Genomic DNA, 21,914 nt, shown 5'->3' on the forward strand with positions numbered 1-21,914 from the left:
GGGTGTGAATGGAGTTTAAATGTCATTGTTTACATTTAAGCATTTGGCAGAGTTTTTTATCGAGAGCGATATACATTGCATTTCATGGTACACATTTTATATTCTTTTCAGTTTTTGCTTCTTCTGTGGAAGAAGCTTACCTGGCACCAGTTTAAATAAATGTTTGAGATATTTATATATAAGAGTTTTTTGCCTTTTTTTATGATAGGAAAATATGTGATCAAAAAAAGTCCACGAGCCGGGACTTGAACTTGTGTCACCTAAAAATCATCAGCTCTTAATGTTAGTGCACTGACCACTAGGCTATGGGTGGTCAACAAATCATTATCAGTTTGATAAATATTAGAACTTACTGTATAATTACTGTGTAAGAAATACTGTATAAAGAAAACAAAACATATGATAAATAATGTCATTAATTTTGGCAGATGGATGCCACTATACTGTCGCTGCACATAAGAAAGTTCTTAATGATTGAACGCTAATATGGCCACTGTAGATGTTTAGAGGCTGTGTCAATCTGTTGATGCCCCACTGATGCTCTCTGTGTCCCGATGAGCAAAACTTCTAGGGAAGATGCCGATTTTTCCAGCAATGTGCCCTTCTAGCCACTCCTCATTCACTGCAAAATGGAGAGAGAAAAAAAGAAAAATACTTTTATAACTCCAACACTGGTGTGCAAAACTAATTACAATTATCTAATACTACAGAAAAGACGCCCCTGTGTTTACATACCTTCACTGAGGATGTCAATTGTGTCACCTTCACCGAATTCCAAATCCTCTGGGCCTTGTGCATTGTAGTCATATAGTGCCACCATCTGATAAAGAATGGTCCTGTTGGCCAGAGGGTCCTCGTTCTTGGGACAAGATGGGAGAAAGAAAGTTGCCAAATATAAAAAAATGCTCAATTGGTGTAACATTCATTTGTAATAGAACAAAGTTTAAGGTAATGTAATGGTGAGGAAATTATTTCCTAATAAACAATTAAACAGGTTGATTTCATAAAATAGTGTAAACACTGTTTTATTTGGCCTGACACAGGAAGGTGCAAACAAGATCACGCATCTACAAAGATCCCTTCAAATTTGTGAAGAGTCTCTTTACAAAGGAGAAGAGCGGAAGTCTCTCAGTGTCAAAGGCCGACCTGGAAGAACATCTGAAAAATTCCTGCACAGATGACCAACACCAGGAAGAAGTTACGCTCCCTCCTGACATGCTACCAGTCAATCCACCAGAGCACGAACTGGATATTAGTCTACCCAGGTGGAGTGAGGTAGAACAAACTGTGCGCAGAGCAAGAGCTGCAGTGAAGAGCCTGGGTCATTGGTATGATGCCTCCCTCAAAGACAAAGAGCAGGCAGAGCAGCTCAGGAGGGAGGTAGCCAGCGGCCTGGAGAACATCGACAGAACTATGCTTCCTGGCAAGCTGAAGCTCTGGTGCATGCAGTATGGACTACTTCCACGTCTCATGTGGTCACTAACCCTCTATGAAGTTCCGCTCTCAAAGGTGGAGAAGCTGGAGAGACTGGTCAGCTCCTATATAAGGAAGTGGCTTGGCCTTCCCAGGTGCCTAAGCAGAATTGGGCTCTACGGCAAAGGGATGTTACACCTGCCCATTTCCAGTCTGACAGAGGAGTACAAGTGTGCCAAAGTCAGACTGGAGATGATGCTGCTGGATTCGAGTGATCCATTCGTAGCCCAAGCTGCCCCCATCCTAGCCACCGGGAGGAAGTGGACCCCATTGGCTGCTACTGAGCAGGCAAAGGCAGCACTCAGACACAAGGACATCGTGGGCCGAGTGCAGGAGGGGTCTTGGTGTTTGGGCCAGTACACCAGCATGGAGCAAGGCCTCTACATCTCAGAGACGTAAGCTGGTGGTCCAGGAGGTACGTCGGGAGGAGGAAGCAGGAAGGTGCGCCCAAGCTGTGGCGCAGGCAAAGCAAGGGCAGTGGATAGCATGGAAAGGAGTGGAGAAGAGGAAGATCTCCTGGAAAGAGTTGTGGGAGATGGAGGCATTCAGGGCAAGTTTTACAATCCGGGCTGCCTACGATGTCCTGCCTTCCCCCGCAAACCTAAGCCAGTGGTATGCCGAAGACCTCACGTGCCCTCTATGACCAAGTCCAGCAACACTGAAGCACATCTTAGTGGGATGCAAGACCAGCCTCACCCAAGGCCGTTATACCTAGCGGCACAACCAGGTGCTAATGAGTCTTGCAACAGTGCTAGAAAGTCGACGGACAAGTGTTAATCCGCTTCCTCTCCCGTCATCCCGGTGGCAGCCGACACCATTTGTTAGGGAGGGCGAGGGTCAAGCCAGCCTCACCACCACAAGACCAGACACTGGGTAGCTGGGCAGAGCACGGGACTGGAAGCTGCTGGTAGACTTGGGCAAGAAACTCTGCTTCCCAGCTGAGATTGCAGCTACAAACCAGCGACCAGACCTTGTTCTGTGGTCAGCCTCACTCAAGCTTGTCTACATCATCGTGCTCACCGTGCCCTGGGAGGCTGCAGTGGAGGAGGCTTACGAACGGAAAAGGCTGAGGTACGCTGAACTTGCAGCCGATGCACAACAACAAGGCTGGAATGCAAACATATGCCCAGTGGAAGTAGGCTGCAGAGGGTTCGTAGCCACCTCAACATCCAGGCAACTCAGGGAGATGGGAGTGCGAGGGAAGGCCCATCGGCAGGCAGTCAAAGACCTCTCCAGGGCTGCTGAAAATGGGAGCCAGTGGCTGTGGATGAAGAGAAAAGACTCCGTCTGGGCCTTCAAGTAAGTTGATGGCACCTAGGGAGTGAACCTGGGACGCTGGGATTCACTGCTAAACACTCTGGAGGTGTCGTGGGCCTATCAGCGAAACACTGAAGAAGGAGGGTGCCCACTTGATAACCCAAAGGGTGCCATCACTCATTTGACCATCTCACGGAGTCCCATCGTTGCCTCAAGTATGCAGTTATAGAGGGATATCAACATCTAGTCCTATACAACAGACCTGTTTGGTGCTATCAAAATCTGCTCTGTTTAAACATACAGACACTAGCTCAACCATTTGTGGGAATTTTTGGGTGACACAATATTACCAAGGCGGTGAGCATGGGGAGCCTATAAAAAAAAAAATCCATTTGGTGACAGTAGTAGTGCAAAAATTGCACACAATTAGTCTGTATTGAGAGCTGTCAAACAAAAATGGTAATTCGTAAGGTTACCTGACACCAGATTTGGGCACGTCCTGATTCAGCCACACCCTCTAAGCTATCCAGTCCATCGTCACCATTTAGTGGAGTTAGTACTCTGGTGCCATGCCTTCTGTGTCTGTGAGAGGAAGTGTAATATTATGCGTTAAGGATGGTGTGGGGGGGTTTTCAGTGAAAGAAATGTGACCAGAGTTCTAACATACTTTAATGCTGGGAAATTATGGCAACTAAAAGCAGGTCAGCCAGACTGCAGGTTTGCAATATTACCTGAGGCGAATGTTCGTCACAGGCTGTCCTAATTTCTGTGCGATTTTCTCTTGCAGATCCCGGAAAGGAGTTTCTAAAGGGACTCTCAGAGCCATGGTGCATGTATAGTGCACCTTGACTACGACTGATCCATAGTCCTGGGGTGAAGTTTGGGCCTGAAAAAAGGGGGTCACATCTGAGGTTACAGAGATACATCTGAATCAGATTTTTGCTTTTAACTCATCATAAGTATAAGCCAAGCGAATAAAGTTATAATACAAGAACGTGAAAATTATATAAAAAGGAAAGTTTTTCTTTCCTCCCCCCATCTCTAAGAGTTCCCTTTTTCAATTACAAAATTCTATCATGTGCACAAGGTATTGGGAAATTCAAATACAAGTTTTGTCATAAGGTAATCTCTACCAGGCAGTGGCCTTAAATAGTCTCCTCTTCAAATTTTCAGCGTTCTTTTGTTCCCTTGGGTGTATTTCTGACTGAATCAGGCCAAATCAAAGACCTGCTGCCTCAACACTCCACTCCACTTCTTGTCTGAGTCACAAAACTCATTCAAAAGATCTCATCTCACACAAAAGATCAACCATGACGGCCCCTGCATTAATCATGCTTCTATTTCCATCTACAGTACATGATACTGTCAGAAATGTTGGCTTTCAGGCTTGACAAATTGGACAGGGAGATAAAATGAATTTGCAGAAGTATATAAGATATAAGCACTGAGGATCTAACCAAATATTCAAGATTAGGGGGCACCAAATGTTAGAGTATGGAAAACCCATGTTTATTGACCACAAATCTGTTCATTTTTAATGAATGTAAATCGTTTTAAATTAGCTTCTAATTATTGGTGGAAAATATAAAGATAATTCCTGGAAAAAACTGATTGTGTGGTTGAAATAAAACGTTGGAGTTACTGTATTTACTAAAGGGATCGCTGATTTGTCCTGCTAAAAGGTGAGCATTCTTTCATCTTTTTCCAGTGTGTTTTATTACTCACCTGCTGCGTAGGGACGCGGGTGGAGTTGCTGGTCGCTGGAGGAGATGTGTGGGTGTCACAGGCACAGGAGGGGTGCAACTCTACAGAAGAGAGGATCAAACTTGCATTCTTCAGAATACTGGTACAATCATTTGACTTATTTTTAGGACAGTTGAAGGAGAGAGGATATGATAACTGCATCACGCAACATTACACTGCATTTTTCTAAATATTGAAAAAAGATCAAAGTTTCAAAAATTATATTTTCTTTATTTTGTATAATGATTTTATAATAATTCTATACTAATAAAAACAACTTTAGTTATTAACTAACAGTTTCAGTTTCAATGTGTTTGCTTTGTCTGAAAACATATTTTCTGTACCTAGTGAACGTTGAGATGGACATTGGGGTCGATTTGGGGGTTTTAGGGCTGGTGGATGTGGGATGCCATTGGCGAGTTCCTTTAATGCAGAGAAAAGCACTCAGTGTGTTACTGCCTATAACAACTTTAATTCAGATATTGTACATCAGAGGCTGGAGAACAAGGTCACAGCGTCTACAGTATGCAAAACAAGGGAATCTAGATCCCTTGCATAATTGAACATCACATCTCTGGAAGAAGAGGCTATAAACTCACTTTTATTTTCATGATTGCTATTTTCCTATAGAACGATACTGAAAGTAACAAAGAGTGATGAGGCAAAGCAAAGTCTTTGCCAAATTGTAAAGTGTGTAAACACATTTTTAACTAGAATTAAAAAGCTGCCTGCATTCATAAAATTCTGCATTTTACACCAAGCTCAACATATCTTTAAAATAACAGAGCCCTATTAAAACCCATAAAGCACAAACTGTGATAAATGAAAGAGGAGAAAATCATCCGAGGAGGTTAAAAAAGTAGAACACTTACAATTCGCTTGAATTTACCCTTGTTTTTCTTGCCCATCGGTTCAAGCAGGAAATTGGGAACCAGACCTCTCTGACATTCAAAAGAAAAAAAAGAAGAAGAAATAGCCCAGGTGTTATTCTATATTTTGTTATCAGTTTTAAATCACACATTGATGTTGCCACTCAAACAGCTTTTGTGAATGTCAGAAACATAATTAGAAAGCAAGAATATCCGCTTGTTAAGTCTGACCCGTTTTCAGGTGACCATGTGCTGTAATACTACTGAAAAAATGATCCTAACCTTTACTTCTGTACAGAAATCTCTGATGATTCATCTTTTAGAAATCGTTAAAATATAGGTGTCCAGGACGTAGTGAGTCCGGAGATTGTAGTCCTGCATATCAATACAAATCCTCAGTAATCATCCTTCACATCTAGAATGAAAGAGTATCCCACCTTTCCATCATAAATGACTACTGCCAGCCCGTCCTTGTCGTCATCACTATACACAAACACTTCTGCTCCAGCAGGCACTGTTAGCTCCCCTGCCCCTTTTGCCACATAAGCACTCTTCATCATCATGTAACGAGAGTCCCTATGCAGGAAATATACATCATATATTATCTCAGTGTATTAAGCCGGTCTTCTAACAGTCTTTAATGTGTTCTGAATATTGAATACTCACTGGCCTTCGACCACCTTTGGCTCATAGTACCCTGGTTTCTGCAGGAACATACATAATCAGTAGAGTTTAGTTTAGAAACAAAAAGACAGTGAAAATAGCAGGACAAAATGTTGAGGTTGTATCATCACAGGTGGTAACTTTACCTGTGGTCTGAGAGGATCAAAGCCCCTGAAGTCATCGTTTGGAATCAAAGAAGTGATGACCTGTGAGAAGAAGAGTTTCGTTTCAGTGAACATTTGTCCAATTTATAGTGCTTTAGTTATAATGTTTATGATTATATGGGAGACCTGCAGATGCATTCTTTTTTTGGGGAGCTTTTAATTTCTTACATCCATATATTTCTATATTTTTAACAGATTTTCAACTGTTCGGCTTGGCAACCACTAGGGGGCATCAGCAAACTAAATTTTTCATGACGACTTAAAATTATTAACATTAGCATTAAAATAAGCTGGGGGGAAAACAAGATATTTCTTATTTTAAATCGCCTCCTCGTTATTTTTTTATTTTATTTTTGTAAGAAATATAAGTGTGGCTTCTAGATCTGGAAATGTTATAGAAAAAAATGAAATGTTGTTAATAAAATCATTAGGCCTAATAATATACAATATTCTGATATATTCTGAATATACAATTTGTTTTTGTTATGCCAAGTTCAACAAATATTTTATCAGGTAGAAATTGAGGGTGAAAAATATTTGTAAAAATCCTCATCCTTCCTCCTCATCCATCCAGTAAATCATAAATAACCAGAAAAGTCATCTCTTTGAATAATGTTGTGGACAATTGGGGGACCTGGAGTCAAAAAGGCTGAGACCCACTGACTTAGAGCATGCAAACCTGGAAAAATGAACAGTTTGCCTTTTTAATGTACTGCATGCATCATTACAATTTATTTGTCTGTAATATTTGATATTTCACATTTAGGTTTGTCCGGTTTTTAAATGTTGTGTACTTTGCTTTTATTGGATTAGGGAAGTGTATCGTATAGTTCATTTTCAAACAGCTATTAAAGCAGCAGTACAGCGTGAAGATGTGAGTCACCTTTGCTTCACCCAGGAAGTCCCTCGGTTTAAGCTGATCTACCTCCTGTTTCCTGGGACGGAACACGTCGCCCTCGGGCACCAGGAGAGGCTCTAAAACCTCTCTCCTCTGGGGAAAAAATCGGACAAAAAAACCCATTACATTACGTTTGACAAACAGACTTCAGAGATCGTTACAAACCACTGTGTCCAGTGATACATTATCAGTAAAAGGACAATAAAAAGGTATAGTGGTGGATGTCTGGCACTATGAAAATGCTTTTCAGCCTTCTTTTTGCATTTTCTTAATATAAGTATATCACATAGATCTTACAGAAATGGCCTCTAGAGCTGTGCCTATTAGGTTGCTTCGGCCCGCTCCTCTCTCCTCTGAGGCCGCCTGTAAAATGTCCCTGGCTCTGTCCCATTGTTGCAGTCTAGAGTGAATGGCTGCTGCATTATAAAGGACCTATAAGTGGAAAAAACCCACACAAGTTGTGCACACTCAGCATTATATCATATCACTATAGTATATATACACACACTACTGTTCAAAATGGGGTCAGTAAGGATATTTTTAAACAATTTTATTCAGCTGAAAGATGAAAGATTAAGATGAATTAAATTCTTCAAATGACACTAAAGACATGTATAATGTTACAGAAGATTTTTATTTCAAATACATTTTTGAACTTTCTATTTAGCAAATAATCTTTATATATATATATATAGGTTATATATATATTGTTTATAATGATAATGAGAAATGTTACTTAAGCACCAGATCAGCATATTAGAAATGATTTCTGAAGGGTCATGTGACACTGAAGACTGGAGTAATGCCATCACTAGAATAAAGTACATTTTGAAATATATTAAAATAGAAATTATTTTAAATTGTAATAATGTTTCAAAATATTGCTGATTGTATTTTCATAAAAACATTTGAATGGTAGTTTGTATACATCCATGTATATATCCATAAAGTAAGATCTTTTTTGTTACTACACTCAAAATAAGTACACCTTTTTTCAAGATTTACGCATTTCAATTAATAGTAAAATTCCATCAAATTTAATTGAATAATCCTTAGTCATATTATGAATTAAGTTTAAAAAGTAGTGTTAAAAACATTTTGTATAAATCTTAAACTTATATTTTAAAGTTTAATTTATGAATACGAATCACATAAACTAAATGGTTTATTCCCTTCTTCCATTAAGACTGTTTGTTTACATTAAAAATGTTCTATTAAGCTCTAGTTTTTTATAGTGAAAAAAAAGTTTATAATATGAATAATATGTAAAGATTATTCAGTTCAATTTGATGGAATTTTAAAACTTGAAAAAGGATTAAAATATTTTTGAGTGTACCCTCTTCAGAATCTGTAAAAATAATACTTTTTTTGAGAAGGACCTTCCATTTCATCACCCAGTGAATCGCATAAACCTACTTATAAAACATAAGATGAGCACTTATGTCTAAAGATGGACAAATGGTAAACATTTTGCATGTGGTGGTGGTCATACAGTACATTGCCTCTATGAAACTCTTCTGTTTTTCAACCAATTTGCATTTGAGGAACAGAAAGGTTGCTTCATCTGTTCAGGCTAACCTGAGGAATTCTGGATGTATTGTCTTTTTTCAGCCTGGCATTTGACATTGCATAACTATGGAGCTTTTTCCACTCATTCATCAAAGAGGCCTTGTGATAGCTATCTGTGCAGGTGACTCCAACAAAGTTCATGTTTAATGGCAGAGTTGACATAAGGCAAGACAGAAAATGTCAACAATTTCCCAAATTGAAATGCTTCCAAATAAAACAGCACACTAAACACAGAAAATCATACTTTATAGATTTTATGTCTTACTTCCTACTTAAATCAGACGGAAATATGCTTATGTTCTGACCTGCCAGGTGTACAGTTTATAGCGGAGACCCAGCTGTTTGTAGTCAATGACAGGGTTTTCCCTCATGTATTTCTGAGCCCATATACAATCCGACAATGCCTCCTCCAGTCTGGCGTTAGAAAAGGTGACATAGATAAAGAAAAACGAGAGAAAGACAATGAGAATGGAGAGAGCAAGAGAACAAAGAGGCAGTGTCAGATGAAAGTGAATCAACTGTCCAGAACATCAACTTTAAACAACAGAGGCCAATGTTTGTGTTGCATCACGCTGTGGATTTCCAGACAGACTGGTCTACTCATTCATAGAGATCTACAGTATAAAAACAGAATATTTCTCACTTGTTTGCCATCATATGAACAGCAGACCTCTGAAAAAATCCCACAGCAAGACAACAATCCTTTGCGATTGCCTGGTCGAGAGCCTAAAAGGTATCATATGACATTGTATAAGACATCTCAAAATGTCCACATTTTTATCTAACTAAAACATAACAATCATGCCCTTTACCATTCTTATTTCCTCATTATATCTTTTTGCGAACTTGAAAAGACCAATTTATGAACTGGGTTTTTAAACAGGGGTCCGGGGACCGCAAGCAAGTATATAGGGGAAAAGGAGCTGAAGAAAACTGTGAATAAAAAATAATAAAAAAATAAGATTAAACTAATTAAATAAATAAATTTGATTAAAATAAATAAAAATACATAAAAATACATATTTATTTTTATATTATGATTATAATGGCATATAAAACACCTAACTGTACTGTACTATAGTGAGTAGAACAAAAAAGTAAATATTTTCCAAATTATATTTTACACATTAATATTATTGATTTTCATAGTATCAATTGGGTATTTATACATACAAATACATAGTTTTTATACAGTTCATCCTTAATATATTTTAGGATGAGGGTCCCTTGCATGAGGATAATTATATTTGGGGATCAGTGGCATATAAAAGACTGAAACCCCCTGAACTAAAGCTATAGCAAATGCTATTTAACAACTTAAGACAACTGTGATGGAGTATAATTACAGATATCCTACATTTCTATCATTTCTTATATGTTTAAGTACCAAGATTGTGGTTGTACCTTGATGGCCAAATCCAGTTGACCCAGGGCGATGTGTGTCGACGCGACCACAAACATAGTGCGACAGTTGTGTTCTGTGATCTGGTTGAGTTTAGTGAGAGCGCCCTGCCAGTCCCGGCGGTCTATTGCCTGTACGGCCTCATCCCACAGCCTGATCAACTCTATGTACAGCATGGCCCTCTAGAACAAAACAAATAGGATCAAATGTTATTTATAATCGCTATATTAATTAAGATTAACGGATTAATACCAAGTTGTACTGAGAAAACAGCCAATTTTTATCACTAATAGCTTATGCTATTACACAAACAAAAATAATCTGACAGCTGCCTACATGTACAGGTGAGACTAAACAGGTTGTTTTAAGACAATAAAATCATAAAAGCAAAACCCAATACATTGGCCGATACTTACCACAGCAAAGAAACCGACAAGAGATAAGTCTGGAACTTGAATTGTTTTCTAGAAGTGATCGATCATGAATAAGAGTGCTGCTCCTGAACAGCTGTAAGCCAGAACTCATAGTTGACTCACAAGGAAGTGATTTTTGTAGAGTGACACACAGTTGTGGTTCCCGCCCTCTTTCCATGCCATCAGGAAGTCCTGCTGCATTCCCAAGAGAGAGAGAGAGAGAGAGAGAGAGAGAGAGAGAGAGAGAGAGAGAGAGAGAGAGAGGGAGAGACTTGTTGAGCAGCAGGTAGGGCACGTACACAATGGTTCAATTAAACAATAAGCTGTTGAGTAAGTCAAGGAAATAGAAGAAAGACACTGTGCACACTAACACACTTATCTTCAGAACCCTATAGGGCAGAACATTAAAGTTGGTCTGGCCAAGATTTACACTACCAGAGAGCATTTAGTTTTCACCTGAGACTTATTTGTAATAGGGAAGCAGACAAGAAAAAGACTGGAGGAAATCCCAGTGTTGCTTTTACTGGGAAAAGTAAAAGCAAGTAAACCCCCTGAAATATCTAGGAATGCGCAAATCTACTTTCATTTAACCTCCAATGTTATCTGGATTATTTACAAAAGTATAGGTTATAGTGCAATTTACTTAAAGCTCTGTATTTAAAACAACATCTACAATCATCTTAAATAAGGGTGCAGTCCTGGCTAAATGGTTAGAGAGTCGGACTTGTAACCTGAAGATTGCCGGTTGGATTATCAATATCGGCAGGGAAAATGTAGAGAATGAACTGTGTTCTCTTCCACCCTCAATACCCATGACTGAGGTACCCTTGAGCAAAGGTCCTATAAGGTTTGCATTGTGTGTGTCTACTCACTGCTCCTAATGTACTAGGCCTGCCGCCTATGTGATTAAGAGGACAAATTCCGAGTCACTGTCACTATTGTATTGATCTGTTCAGTTTGTAGTCCTAAAACCCAGAAAACAATTAGTTGAACATGTCTAAAAAGTTACTTTTTACATACTGTGCATTATCCTGTGTTCTACTACATGAATTGCATGTAGGCTAGTTATAGAACTACATAGTAGAATTACATCTTTCTTCTTATTATTGTTTACTGGTTAGGCTATGTGTGAGTGTTACAAAAGTTGGTAGTGGTGATTAGTTAGTGAACGATTTGGTTTGTGAACGAATCCATTTTATTTGAATGGTACTACTCACGCATAAAACATAATAGACACGTGTTTCCACCTACTGGCGTAGCGATGTAAACTGCAGAAAATGCTCACTGAACAAACCCTACCCAATCCCAGTGAACTGATTCAAAATAATGAAATCAAAGTCCCCATGCACATACAACCAGGTTTGGACTTACTGATGTAATGATCGAGCAGTTCGATCGTTCATCCTCAATGGGCCACATTTGCCATTTACAGTTTTTCCTGCTCATAACAGGTATTACAAATTTAGATAAAGAAACGTAAAAAAAGAAAAAAAGAAAAGAAAAGTGAATTAGGGCTGCCTGTAACAGTTAGCAATAAGTTTGGTATTTTTGTAGAGGTGATATTTTTATGGAGGTTGTTATATTGCTGCCTGTTTGGATTTTTTAGTGCACGCTCTTGTGTAACGTTAACCATTGAAAGGCAAGAAAGCCATTACAATTATTTCACTTATGGATTCCACAAGATGTATTTATTTAGTATTTATATAGTTCCTGTTTTTAAGCATTTTATAATAATAATAAAAAATTATAATAATAATAATAGGCTAATCCGCTCATTTTGACCGTTATTTAAATGAAGACTTTTACTTTGAAATGGTTCCTGACTTTTACTCTGACTGAAACTATTATTGTTAAACTGCGAAATTGATCGTTTTATTGCTCAGACAACCTTTAACTTTATAACGGTGTAAATCGGGTACTTTCAATCCAACATAGATAAAGCGACTGTCTGTAACGTTTAGATGACACCATGGATGACACACAAGAAAGTCACATGATAGCTGATGTGATCACATGATAATCAATACTAGGCTGTGAAGATTTCTTTAAACTTCACTGGATTTCTGACTTGATTTATGGGGTCTTTGTGAGAATGGCTGCACGGTGGCTTTTCCTTGGATTCATGTTGCTGATCCTCGTTGGAAAGGCTGAGACTCGTTTATCTGTGGCAAGTTCTGATCTGCAGTTTGTATGTATTTTGAAATTGTATTGTTACCTATAGGCTGTTCCAGTTTTCATACAGTTTCTACCATTCTTTGCTCTGTGTTATTCCTTAACGTTTCTGTTCTTTGGAATTTTCTTTCTTTCTTTTAAGGAAAAGCTCAATAATGAGGTCATCACATCTCACAGAGACCTTGCTGCTGATTTCAAGGAAATGTATTTTAAACAGATTTTAGACCACTTCAATTACAACAGCCTTGGCAATGGCACATATGATCAGCGTTACCTTATTACAGGTAATCTGCCACATTGTCATACTCTTAGTAGTCTTATCGTTTTAAATTATATTCATACTGATTTCAATGTGTTTATTCTAGATCAGTACTGGAAGAAAGGCTATGGACCCATTTTTTTCTACACTGGCAATGAGGGGGACATATGGGAGTTTGCACTGAATTCAGGCTTCATCACAGAGCTGGCAGCAGTGCAGGGAGCCCTGGTCATATTTGCTGAGCACGTAAGACTTCATGTTCAATCATATGACCATGGAGGAAGTTAGACATTAGAAAAGTGTAGATGTCCGCTTAATGCTGGACAGAAGTTTGAAAAAATTCTGATTAAGATGTTTTTGAAAGAAGTCCTTTATGCTCACAGAGATTGCATTTATTTGATCAAACATTTATTGTGAAATATTATTACAATTTCAAATGATAAGTTTTATATTTGAATATATTTTCAAATGTAATATATTCTTGTGGTGACAAAGAAGAATTTTTCAGCTGCCATGACTTCATTATGTCAGTGTCACATGATCCTTCAGAAATCATTGCTGATTTGGTGCTTAATTATTAGCCATTATGATTTGTGCTCAATTTTGTGGTAACAATAATAAAAAAAAAAATCAGGATTCTTTAATGAAAAGAAAGTTCAATGAACAGCATTTATTTGAAACATGAATCTTTTGTAAAATTATAAATGTCTTTATTGTCATGTTTACAATTACTTTTGATCAAAACAATGTGTCCTAGCTGTATTAATTTAAGTAAAAATATGTTTTAAATCATACCACAAACCTTTGAATGGTAGTGTATCATGGTTTCCACACCAAAAAACACAACTGTTTTCAACTAATAATAATAATAGTTTAAGCACCTAATCAGCATACTAAAATGATTTCTGAAGGATCATGTGACTGAAGACTGGAGTAATGATGCTGAAAAGTAACGTTCAGCTTTGCTATCACAGGAATAAATTAAAGTATAAAATGTATATATTTAAAATTGTATTTTTTTACACAACATTTCTGTTTTCACTGTGTTTTTGAGTGTATACTGTACTTTTCCATTAATGTTTACCTTTGATTTAAACACTAGAGGTATTATGGAAAATCTCTTCCATTTGGGAAGGATTCATTTAATATCCCTGAGGTGGGGCTGTTGACAGTGGAGCAGGCCCTGGCTGACTATGCGCTCATGATCACAGAGCTAAAGAAGGAACTGGGAGCTCAGACATGTCCCGTCATCGTCTTTGGTGGAAGGTAGGGGGTCTCAGTCAGCTTTATATTTAACACACACACACACACACACACACACACACACACACACACACACACACACACACACACACACACACACACACACACACACACACACACACACACACACACACACACACACACACATGTCCCAAATGGTTACATGATATTTCATTATTAATTACTAATAAAAATGAATTAGTAATTTTATATAATGCAATAATAATTGCTAATAATAACATTTTGATATTATTATTATGTCTGTTTTTATGTCAGCTATGGAGGAATGTTGAGCGTTTACATGAGAATCAGGTACCCGAATATTGTTGCTGGTGCGTTAGCCGCTAGCGCTCCCATCCTGTCCACCGCAGGTCTTGGAGACTCTGCACAGTTTTTCCAGGACGTCACTGCTGTACGTTCATATTGAATTCCTTTCAGGCACTTCAGCTTTAAAACAGTTTTTCTAAATAAAAGAGGATTTGATTTTGTATTGGAGTAATATTGATGTGTTCTGTTTGCTTGTTCAGGATTTCCAGAAGATTAACCCTGCCTGCAGAGATGCGGTGAAAGGAGCTTTCCAGAAGCTAAACACTTTGGCACAACAGAAAGGTATCCGTAGCCATTCGCTCGGGATGCTTAACCATTTCCCTCTGCGTTTGTTTCATTCTCTTGCTCTTTGTTCATAGACTACAGCCGCATCCAGTCTGCTTTCTCGCTGTGTAAAACTCCCTCCACCCCAAAGGACATTCATCAGCTGAACGGACTCTTACGCAACGCCTTCACCATGTTGGCCATGCTGGATTATCCCTACAGCACTCATTTCATGGGCAGCATGCCAGCCTTCCCTGTGAAGGTACTGGACTCCTCACTAGCGTTAATTTTGAAAACTCTGTCACCAAATGGGAAGGGGATAGCATGAAAAATAAAAGATTGCCACTGAAAGGCTTTAATGCAGAAAGCAAAACCTAATGGTGTTAAGCAAATGTTTCCCTGATGCATATAGCAAATGAAACCATTCCTGGTTCCATTTAAAATGGCTTACTAGTGCAGTTCCTGCAGTTGGACACACTGATGTGTCTTAAAAGATAAAGTTCAGTACGTTTTACTTTGACAGGTGGCGTGTGAAACCATGCTGAATGGCACTGATCTTATGCTGGCACTCAGAGATACTGTTGGTAAATGACCGCAGCTTTGCACAGATTTCGATTTCATTTTCTGTTTCTTTTTGTTGTAATCTCTCTGGTCCATTCAAGGCTCAGAAGACTTTTGCATTCATTTTGTTCTTACCCCCACAGGCATTATGTATAATTCCACTGGACAGCTCACATGTTATGACCTGTACAGTCTCTATGTGGAGTGTGCCGACCCCACCGGCTGTGGCCTTGGCTTTAACAGCAATGCGTGGGATTACCAGGTACCTAGATTAGTTCTCACTAAACCCTGAATACTAGTTTTTGGTACTTGCTGAAGTTTCACTGTAATATTAGAGCCTTGATCAATGATTAGAGAATAATTTCACGTGTTTATGATCATTTAATCACACAAGTCTTAAGGAATTTTTTTATTTTGAGACCATAGTGTGCCTGCAGGTATGACATAATTTTGTAGGTCAACCTGGAAGTTAGCATCACCCTGGTTCCCTTGCTAAAAAGCCAATAGGCTTTTTTCTTTGGCTTTTGGATTACTGCATAAGTTTATGATTCTTACACGTTTTGTTCATCAAGATAATCTTCACGAATTAACATTACTTTAAATGAATTTAAGTATAAATAATCCCCAGATGTAGAAAGCTAAAGTTCGACTATAAACAAATGTCACATGACCTTGTCAACACCACTAAGCTATCGGCAGTGCTTTCAATCTCAATGCTCCACACAACCCTTTTTACTTTAGTCCTTTTTCAAGACATTTAAAACCTTAAAAATATCACGAGTGGTGGGTATTTATGATATATTTTGTCGTAGAATGAAACAAGAAAATATTTTGTGTTAATAACCACAGACCTCATTTTCGGCATTTAAACGCATTCAAAAAACCCATTGACTTCAAAACAATGGAACTGGAAGTTCAAAATGCTAACTCAGTTCCAGCTTTTAGGAGTCATTTTTGCAGCACTCTATTCAGTCCAAATACTTGACTCTGTGACTTTAAAAAAAGTTTTTAAATATTTTTTTAATAAAGTTTGCAGTTCCTCTCTGATGTATTAGGTTTCATTGGAATATTCACTTGTTAATCGTGTATATAACAATGTCTTTATATACAAATCTTGTTTAGGCCTGCACTGAGATCGAGATGTGCTTTGAGAGTAACAATGTGACAGACATGTTCCCAGCGATGACATTCACCGAGCAGCAGAGGGAACAGTACTGCTTAAAGAGATGGCGGGTGCTGCCGCGGCCTGGGTGGCTCAAGACCCAGTTCTGGGGACAAGGTAAGCTAGAACTACCAAACTGTGGATAAGTTTGTGTTTTTCTTTAAAAGTTTTACCTCATGATTATGCATCAGGATCCACTTGTCTTTGCTATCCTTTTAATATTCATTGATGTTTCCAGTGAACTGGGAGCTAAATGTTGCATCCATTTGAATTATCTCTTCTAGATCTCTCCGCTGCAAGCAATATCATATTTTCCAATGGGGATCTTGATCCTTGGGCAAATGGAGGGGTAAGTTTCACTTTTAAAACTGTAAATGTATTATTTAAATATAAAGGTGCACTTCATTTTGTTTTTCTACTGTTGAAAATGATCAGAATACTTAATTTCAGTAATTCCCTTGTTACACTGAGTGCACTTTTTTAACTCTTTGTTCTGTTTACAAGTAAAGGCTATTTTGTTGCTCTTCTCTGTAAAACATTGAATGAAATTTTCACCTGTAGATCAGGAAGACACTCAGCCCATCACTGATTGCAATCAACATACCAGAGGGAGCTCATCATCTGGATTTAAGGTGCGAGTTAAACTGAAGCTATTTTCAGACCGCAGGCAAATTGGATTTTTCCCCCCCTCAAATCATATCTTTTCAGGCAGAATGTCTGCACTTTTAATTGCGAGTAATCAACTGATATTTGTGTGTCCAGACATAACCAACCTATCTGCATGGGTTGCTTTGGTAATGACGTAGGCTTACACACATGTGATAAGGCTTTCAAAACGAATGCAGGAAAGATGGAGGTGCATCATCTCGATCTCCAAATAAGTGCCCTATTTGACAAAGATTTCGGCCATGACTACAGCACAATATATACCAGTCTCCTCCCTCGCACATGAAAAACTAAGTGACGGGGGAGAATGGTATATATTGTAATGTACCGGACAAAATCTTTGGACATACCGTTTGAATACTTCCGGCAGTTCCGTCAGCGATTTTGACGTTATCATAAGCGTGATGCAAAACACCATTTGAAATCTGAGTCCCACTTTATATTAAGTACTATGTACTTAGATTGAAATTACTAATTTGATACGATGGACTTAATGTGTACATGCATGTTTTTACATTGAACTTCTACTTAAATTAAATACAGCTGTAATTACATGCTGTTTTTTTAAATGTAATTACATTTGTAATTACCTTCCCTTACACCTTAACCCCCCCTTATACTGACCCATACCACCATACCTGTCCCTAACCTTACCCGTATCACACATCAATAGCAGCAAAAGTGTTTTACAATACAACATGAACATTGTACTTATTTTTTGATGTAAGTACATAGTACTTAAAGCCACTTAATATAAAGTGGGACTGAAATCTGAAATAACCACCTCCAAATGTGGTCTGATTCAGATTAAAAATAGTTTTTGCTGTCCAGACTTTCAGAAACCTATCTGGATATGCAAAAAATAAAATAATAAATATTTTTTATGCTACCATTGAAATTTTTGGCTATGTCATCTGACTACTTTTTTTTTTTTTTTTCTCAGGGAGTCCAACCCTGCTGATCCCGAGTCTGTGATTGTGGCTCGTAAGAAGGAGTCTGAAATCATTGCTCAATGGGTTAAGGCGGCAAGGAAGGAGTCATCATAAATTGTTGTACAATTTATTTCAACATTTGTGAACTTGTAAAATAGGGAATAAATCCATTTATTTTCCACAGAAATGGACATTCAAAAAAGATATATTCCAGAAATATTAATTTGTCAATAAAAAGAAAAGAAAAAAAACATTTTCATGATGTACAAGCTCACTCTTGTCTAAAATCATCATTTACAAATTGCCAGATTGAGTTGTGGTAATTCAAAGGAATATGTACAGCTGTACCACATTATTATTGTCCCTGTTTTAGAATATTCTTTGAAATTCATGGCACGTCTTTGGTGAATGAATGATTTAGAACCATGTTGATTTGTCAAATATGCATGGGGCAGATGATAATTTAAGACATTTGCACAACAATTGAGAGTGAGGCATGAAAAGCCCTTCATTTTAATCTGAGATACACAAGCAAGCTGTCTTCAATTTCTCACACAATGAGAAAAAAAAATACCCAGAAATAGCATACAGATAGCAAGTTAATTTATCGCTTACACACTGTATTATAAATAATCACAAGTATTTATTCACAAAAAATGAATCATAAATAGCTTCACCACAGGAATGAATGAGATGATTAAAATAGATTGATTTCTCATAAAAACTTGATTCTCAGGATTGAAAATAGTCATTTGTCATCATTGCTCTGTATTTAAAGGCACACGCGGAACAGAACACCGCACAGCACGACGTCGAGAAACCAGTCAATGCTCAGCCCTTGATGAACAGCTGTAATATATACTACCTTAACCATCCTCTGGATAATATTACTGTAAGATTCTGCACAGTGAGACGTAATGTTCAACCAGCTTTTCAAATACAATGACATAATACATTTGTGAATCTGTGTAAACAGCAGGTCTATTCTTTGATGGTCAAAAAGTTGGTAGCCCTGCGTGTTATCAGTAACCTTAAAACATCCTGTACATTCTATTCTATTTAAACTCAGGCCACAAACTGATCTGCAATCAGCAAAGAAGAATGAATAACTTAAACATTCCATTTGTCTTCCTGCATAACAACATTTGGAATTTTGAAGATTCTACAAAAAAAGTTTAAAACATCCAATTGTTCACATTTCACAAAATATTCTACAAATACCGTGTTAAAAGTTCATCGTACATGTGAAAATACTATGGACACATTCTCATCTGATGTAGGTCCCACGAAAGATGTGCCATAATATATTATAGACCCTTTTTTTTGTTTTGTTTTTGAAAAACAACATTGTGCTTGATTAATGCTCCATTAAAAGACTTATAATCCTGCAACCACAAAAAATGGAACCCATCAAAAGGAGATTTTTTTATATATAAAATAATAAACCCTCTAACTAACACCAAACTCAACACATACATGTACTTTTCTCCTATTCACAGGAATGGCATTAAAATCCTTCACAGCAAGAATGGGGTTTTAGGCTCAAAACAAAAGAGAAATATTCAAATGAATAAACATTAAAAAAATTATACAATGTCTGATAACTACACTTTACAATAAGGTTTCATTTGTTAACATTAGTTAACTACATTAGTAAGCCAGAACTAACAATGTACAACAGCATTGTTAATTTTAAAAAAATTAAGATCAAAAGTATCCGTTAATATATTAGTTAATGCACAGTGAACTAACATGAACATGTACATGTTTATTAACTAACTGACAAAAGTTAATAAATGCTGCAAAAAATGTACTGTTCATTGTTAGTTCATGTTAGTTACTGCTTTAACTAATGTTAACAAATGAGACCTTATTGTAAAGTGTAACCACATATTCCAAATGCTCTGGAAAACAAGTAAAACCATGGAAATAATTATGATGCAAAGAAAAACAAATGTACAAAGCTAAATAGAATCCCTAAGAAAGACTCCCCACCACAAAAACAGCAGTGGTTCTTTCATTAAAAGAAAATATACACACACACACTAAACCCCAAAAACACACCATAAAGTGCTTGCAGTCCCCATAAGGTTTCACAGTATGAGCGTTTTTGTTTGTCTGTGCTCGGGCTGAGAGACTGCGCATACTGATTCAGTGGGCTAACTTAGAAGCCCAGCTGATCAAAGTATCATAGAAGGATAAATAGAGAAACTCTATTAATAGAAACATACAGATCACTAGAACACTCAGAAACTACGCACCTACAAACTGATTTGTGTCATGGCTCTAATTATTTCACCAGAAAGTGACTTTCACTTACAAAAAAAAGAGTTCATAGTGTAGAAAAAGACGGCAGTTTGGATATCAAATGTGTTCACGGCCCTGAGAGAGGTGTGTTTGGTTACGCACGTGTGCTTGAGGGTACATCACTCTGCTTGTGGCCATATGGGCAGAGGATGGGCCTCAGTGTTGAAGACGTACTTGTCTAAGCTGATAAGGTCGGGGTCCTCGGAAAACAGCAGGTAGAAGTATTTGAGCGTCTCACCCAGGAAGAAGCTCTCCATCTTGTCTCGAGGGCTGGGATAGGCCGGGTCACAGACGTTGTTTATGGATGTATAACCTCCAGTGGGAACCTGTGGGGAGAGGGACGCGTGAGTCAGAACAAGAGTTGTTTGCTAACATCCTTGTAAACTGTTGATATGAACTGAATGCTGAATGTGAAGGTCAGAAATGCAGAGAGAGAAAGTGTAAGTACACTTGGAAAAGGAGTAAGGCGATGTTTGCATAAACCAAGCCAAATATGAGAAGCCAAGTAGCAATATATCTGACATATGAAAGTTACAACTGAGCCAATATCACACTTTCATTCTGACAAAGCACCCAGGTTTGGCTTTGAGCCAGTATGAAAAATAATCAAAACACTTCTAAAATTCCCTGATATTACTTTTACAGTTCTGTTACTCGCTAGAATTATGCACTTTTCTGATAACGTGCATACTAAGTACATGGACAAACTGCCACATCATAAAACTGCATCTTTATAATAAAAACACCTCTGTTGTGTTTGCATACACACTACACTTTAACCCTCTGGGGTTCTTCGGACCAAATGGTCCCGAAGCTTTTGAATAAACATTTTTCAAAAATCATAGCTTCATCGGAATGGTCCGAAATTTGGTAACTTTGTTGGTACTTGGTATATGAACACCCAAAAAAATTGGCGACAGGATTTGAATTGTCTAAGTGGTTGTAAAAAAAATAGTCACACTCAAGACCTTCGGGTCCAAATGGTCCCCCATAGGAAATGAATGGGAAATTGGCAAAAATGTGAAAATACAGAGTTTTTTTGCGCGTACAATCTACAAATCAGCCACGATCCAGAAAAAAAGCACACAACAGTGAAGGGGTGAATCTATAAAACATCAAGAGTGCAAAACAGACACATCCACACACACACACACACACACAAACACACTTTTATACACATACACACTAATAAATTCAGATTACATAAATCTATTTTGAATTTTTAAAAATCACAGCTTCTTCGGAATGTTACGAAACTAGGTGACTTTTATGGTATTAGGTATGTGAACACACAAAAAATATTGAAGTCATGATCCAAGCATGCTAAGTGGTCATCACACTTCTGCTCTTTGGTCAAAAATGACCCCCATAGGAAATGAATGGGAAATTGTAAAAAATATGAAAACACAAGAGTTTTTTTGTGCATACAATCTACAAATCAGCCAGGATGCAGAAAAAAAGGACTCAACAGTGAAGGGACGAATCTCTAAAACATCAAGAGTGCAAAACAGACACACACACACACACACACACACACACACACACACACA

The 21,914-nt window shown here is 37.8% G+C and overlaps 3 protein-coding genes across 6 annotated transcripts in view; 1 reads left to right on the top strand and 2 right to left on the bottom strand.

Moving 5' to 3' along the window:
- On the bottom strand, window positions 1-11,879 carry noxa1 (NADPH oxidase activator 1). 3 transcript variants are annotated; one of them, XM_079606697.1, is made up of 17 exons: window positions 11,823-11,879; window positions 10,455-10,646; window positions 10,041-10,220; window positions 9,280-9,362; window positions 8,942-9,050; window positions 7,365-7,499; window positions 7,053-7,160; window positions 6,152-6,211; window positions 6,009-6,046; window positions 5,780-5,918; window positions 5,346-5,414; window positions 4,818-4,896; window positions 4,456-4,535; window positions 3,462-3,616; window positions 3,207-3,312; window positions 736-859; window positions 1-622 (listed from the first exon to the last, which is right to left on the bottom strand). In XM_079606697.1, the coding sequence occupies exons 3-17, from the start codon at window positions 10,212-10,214 to the stop codon at window positions 516-518; spliced, it is 1,566 nt and encodes a 521-aa protein (XP_079462823.1). In that variant the 5' UTR covers window positions 10,215-10,220; window positions 10,455-10,646; window positions 11,823-11,879; the 3' UTR covers window positions 1-515. The 3 variants fall into 3 exon arrangements, with proteins under 3 accessions (XP_079462823.1, XP_079462822.1, XP_079462821.1); XM_079606696.1 differs by lacking the exon at window positions 11,823-11,879 and adding an exon at window positions 11,669-11,800; XM_079606695.1 differs by lacking the exon at window positions 11,823-11,879 and adding an exon at window positions 4,630-4,659 and having other exon boundaries at window positions 10,455-10,591.
- On the top strand, window positions 11,803-18,207 carry dpp7 (dipeptidyl-peptidase 7). 2 transcript variants are annotated; one of them, XM_079606694.1, is made up of 14 exons: window positions 11,803-11,902; window positions 12,482-12,618; window positions 12,766-12,907; window positions 12,989-13,128; window positions 13,985-14,148; window positions 14,422-14,557; window positions 14,673-14,754; window positions 14,832-14,998; window positions 15,260-15,320; window positions 15,441-15,559; window positions 16,420-16,576; window positions 16,744-16,808; window positions 17,021-17,091; window positions 18,069-18,207. In XM_079606694.1, exons 1-14 carry the CDS (start codon window positions 11,830-11,832, stop codon window positions 18,169-18,171), a joined length of 1,617 nt encoding a protein of 538 aa, XP_079462820.1. In that variant the 5' UTR covers window positions 11,803-11,829; the 3' UTR covers window positions 18,172-18,207. The 2 variants fall into 2 exon arrangements, with proteins under 2 accessions (XP_079462820.1, XP_079462819.1); XM_079606693.1 differs by having other exon boundaries at window positions 11,805-11,902; window positions 12,482-12,639.
- man1b1b (mannosidase, alpha, class 1B, member 1b) overlaps window positions 18,171-21,914 on the bottom strand; it is a 15,038-nt gene continuing 11,294 nt past the window's right edge. The window contains exon 14 of the mRNA XM_079606692.1: window positions 18,171-20,690. Within this exon, the coding sequence (XP_079462818.1) occupies window positions 20,484-20,690 (207 nt within the window). The 3' untranslated portion in view covers window positions 18,171-20,483. The remainder of the gene's footprint in view (window positions 20,691-21,914) is intronic.

The sequence above is a fragment of the Phoxinus phoxinus genome (genome assembly GCF_949152265.1).
Source record: "Phoxinus phoxinus genome assembly, chromosome: 3".
NCBI classification, from domain to species: Eukaryota; Metazoa; Chordata; class Actinopteri; order Cypriniformes; family Leuciscidae; genus Phoxinus; species Phoxinus phoxinus.

What these genes read in the sequence shown, in the direction of transcription:
- noxa1 (XM_079606695.1), bottom strand. Translation starts at nt 10,214, where the DNA reads ATGCTGTACATAGAGTTGATCAGGCTGTGGGATGAGGCCGTACAGGCA. An exon ending in AGGGTAAATTCAAGCGAATT is followed by an intron (nt 4,897 to 5,345) that starts GTAAGTGTTCTA and finishes TCTGCATTAAAG; the next exon opens with GAACTCGCCAATGGCATCCC. An exon ending in TCCATCTCAACGTTCACTAG is followed by an intron (nt 4,660 to 4,817) that starts GTACAGAAAATA and finishes TTCAATATTTAG; the next exon opens with AAAAATGCAGTGTAATGTTG.
- dpp7 (XM_079606693.1), top strand. Translation starts at nt 11,830, where the DNA reads ATGATCGAGCAGTTCGATCGTTCATCCTCAATGGGCCACATTTGCCAT. An exon ending in ATCCTTGGGCAAATGGAGGG is followed by an intron (nt 16,809 to 17,020) that starts GTAAGTTTCACT and finishes TTTCACCTGTAG; the next exon opens with ATCAGGAAGACACTCAGCCC. An exon ending in GCTCATCATCTGGATTTAAG is followed by an intron (nt 17,092 to 18,068) that starts GTGCGAGTTAAA and finishes TTTTTTTCTCAG; the next exon opens with GGAGTCCAACCCTGCTGATC.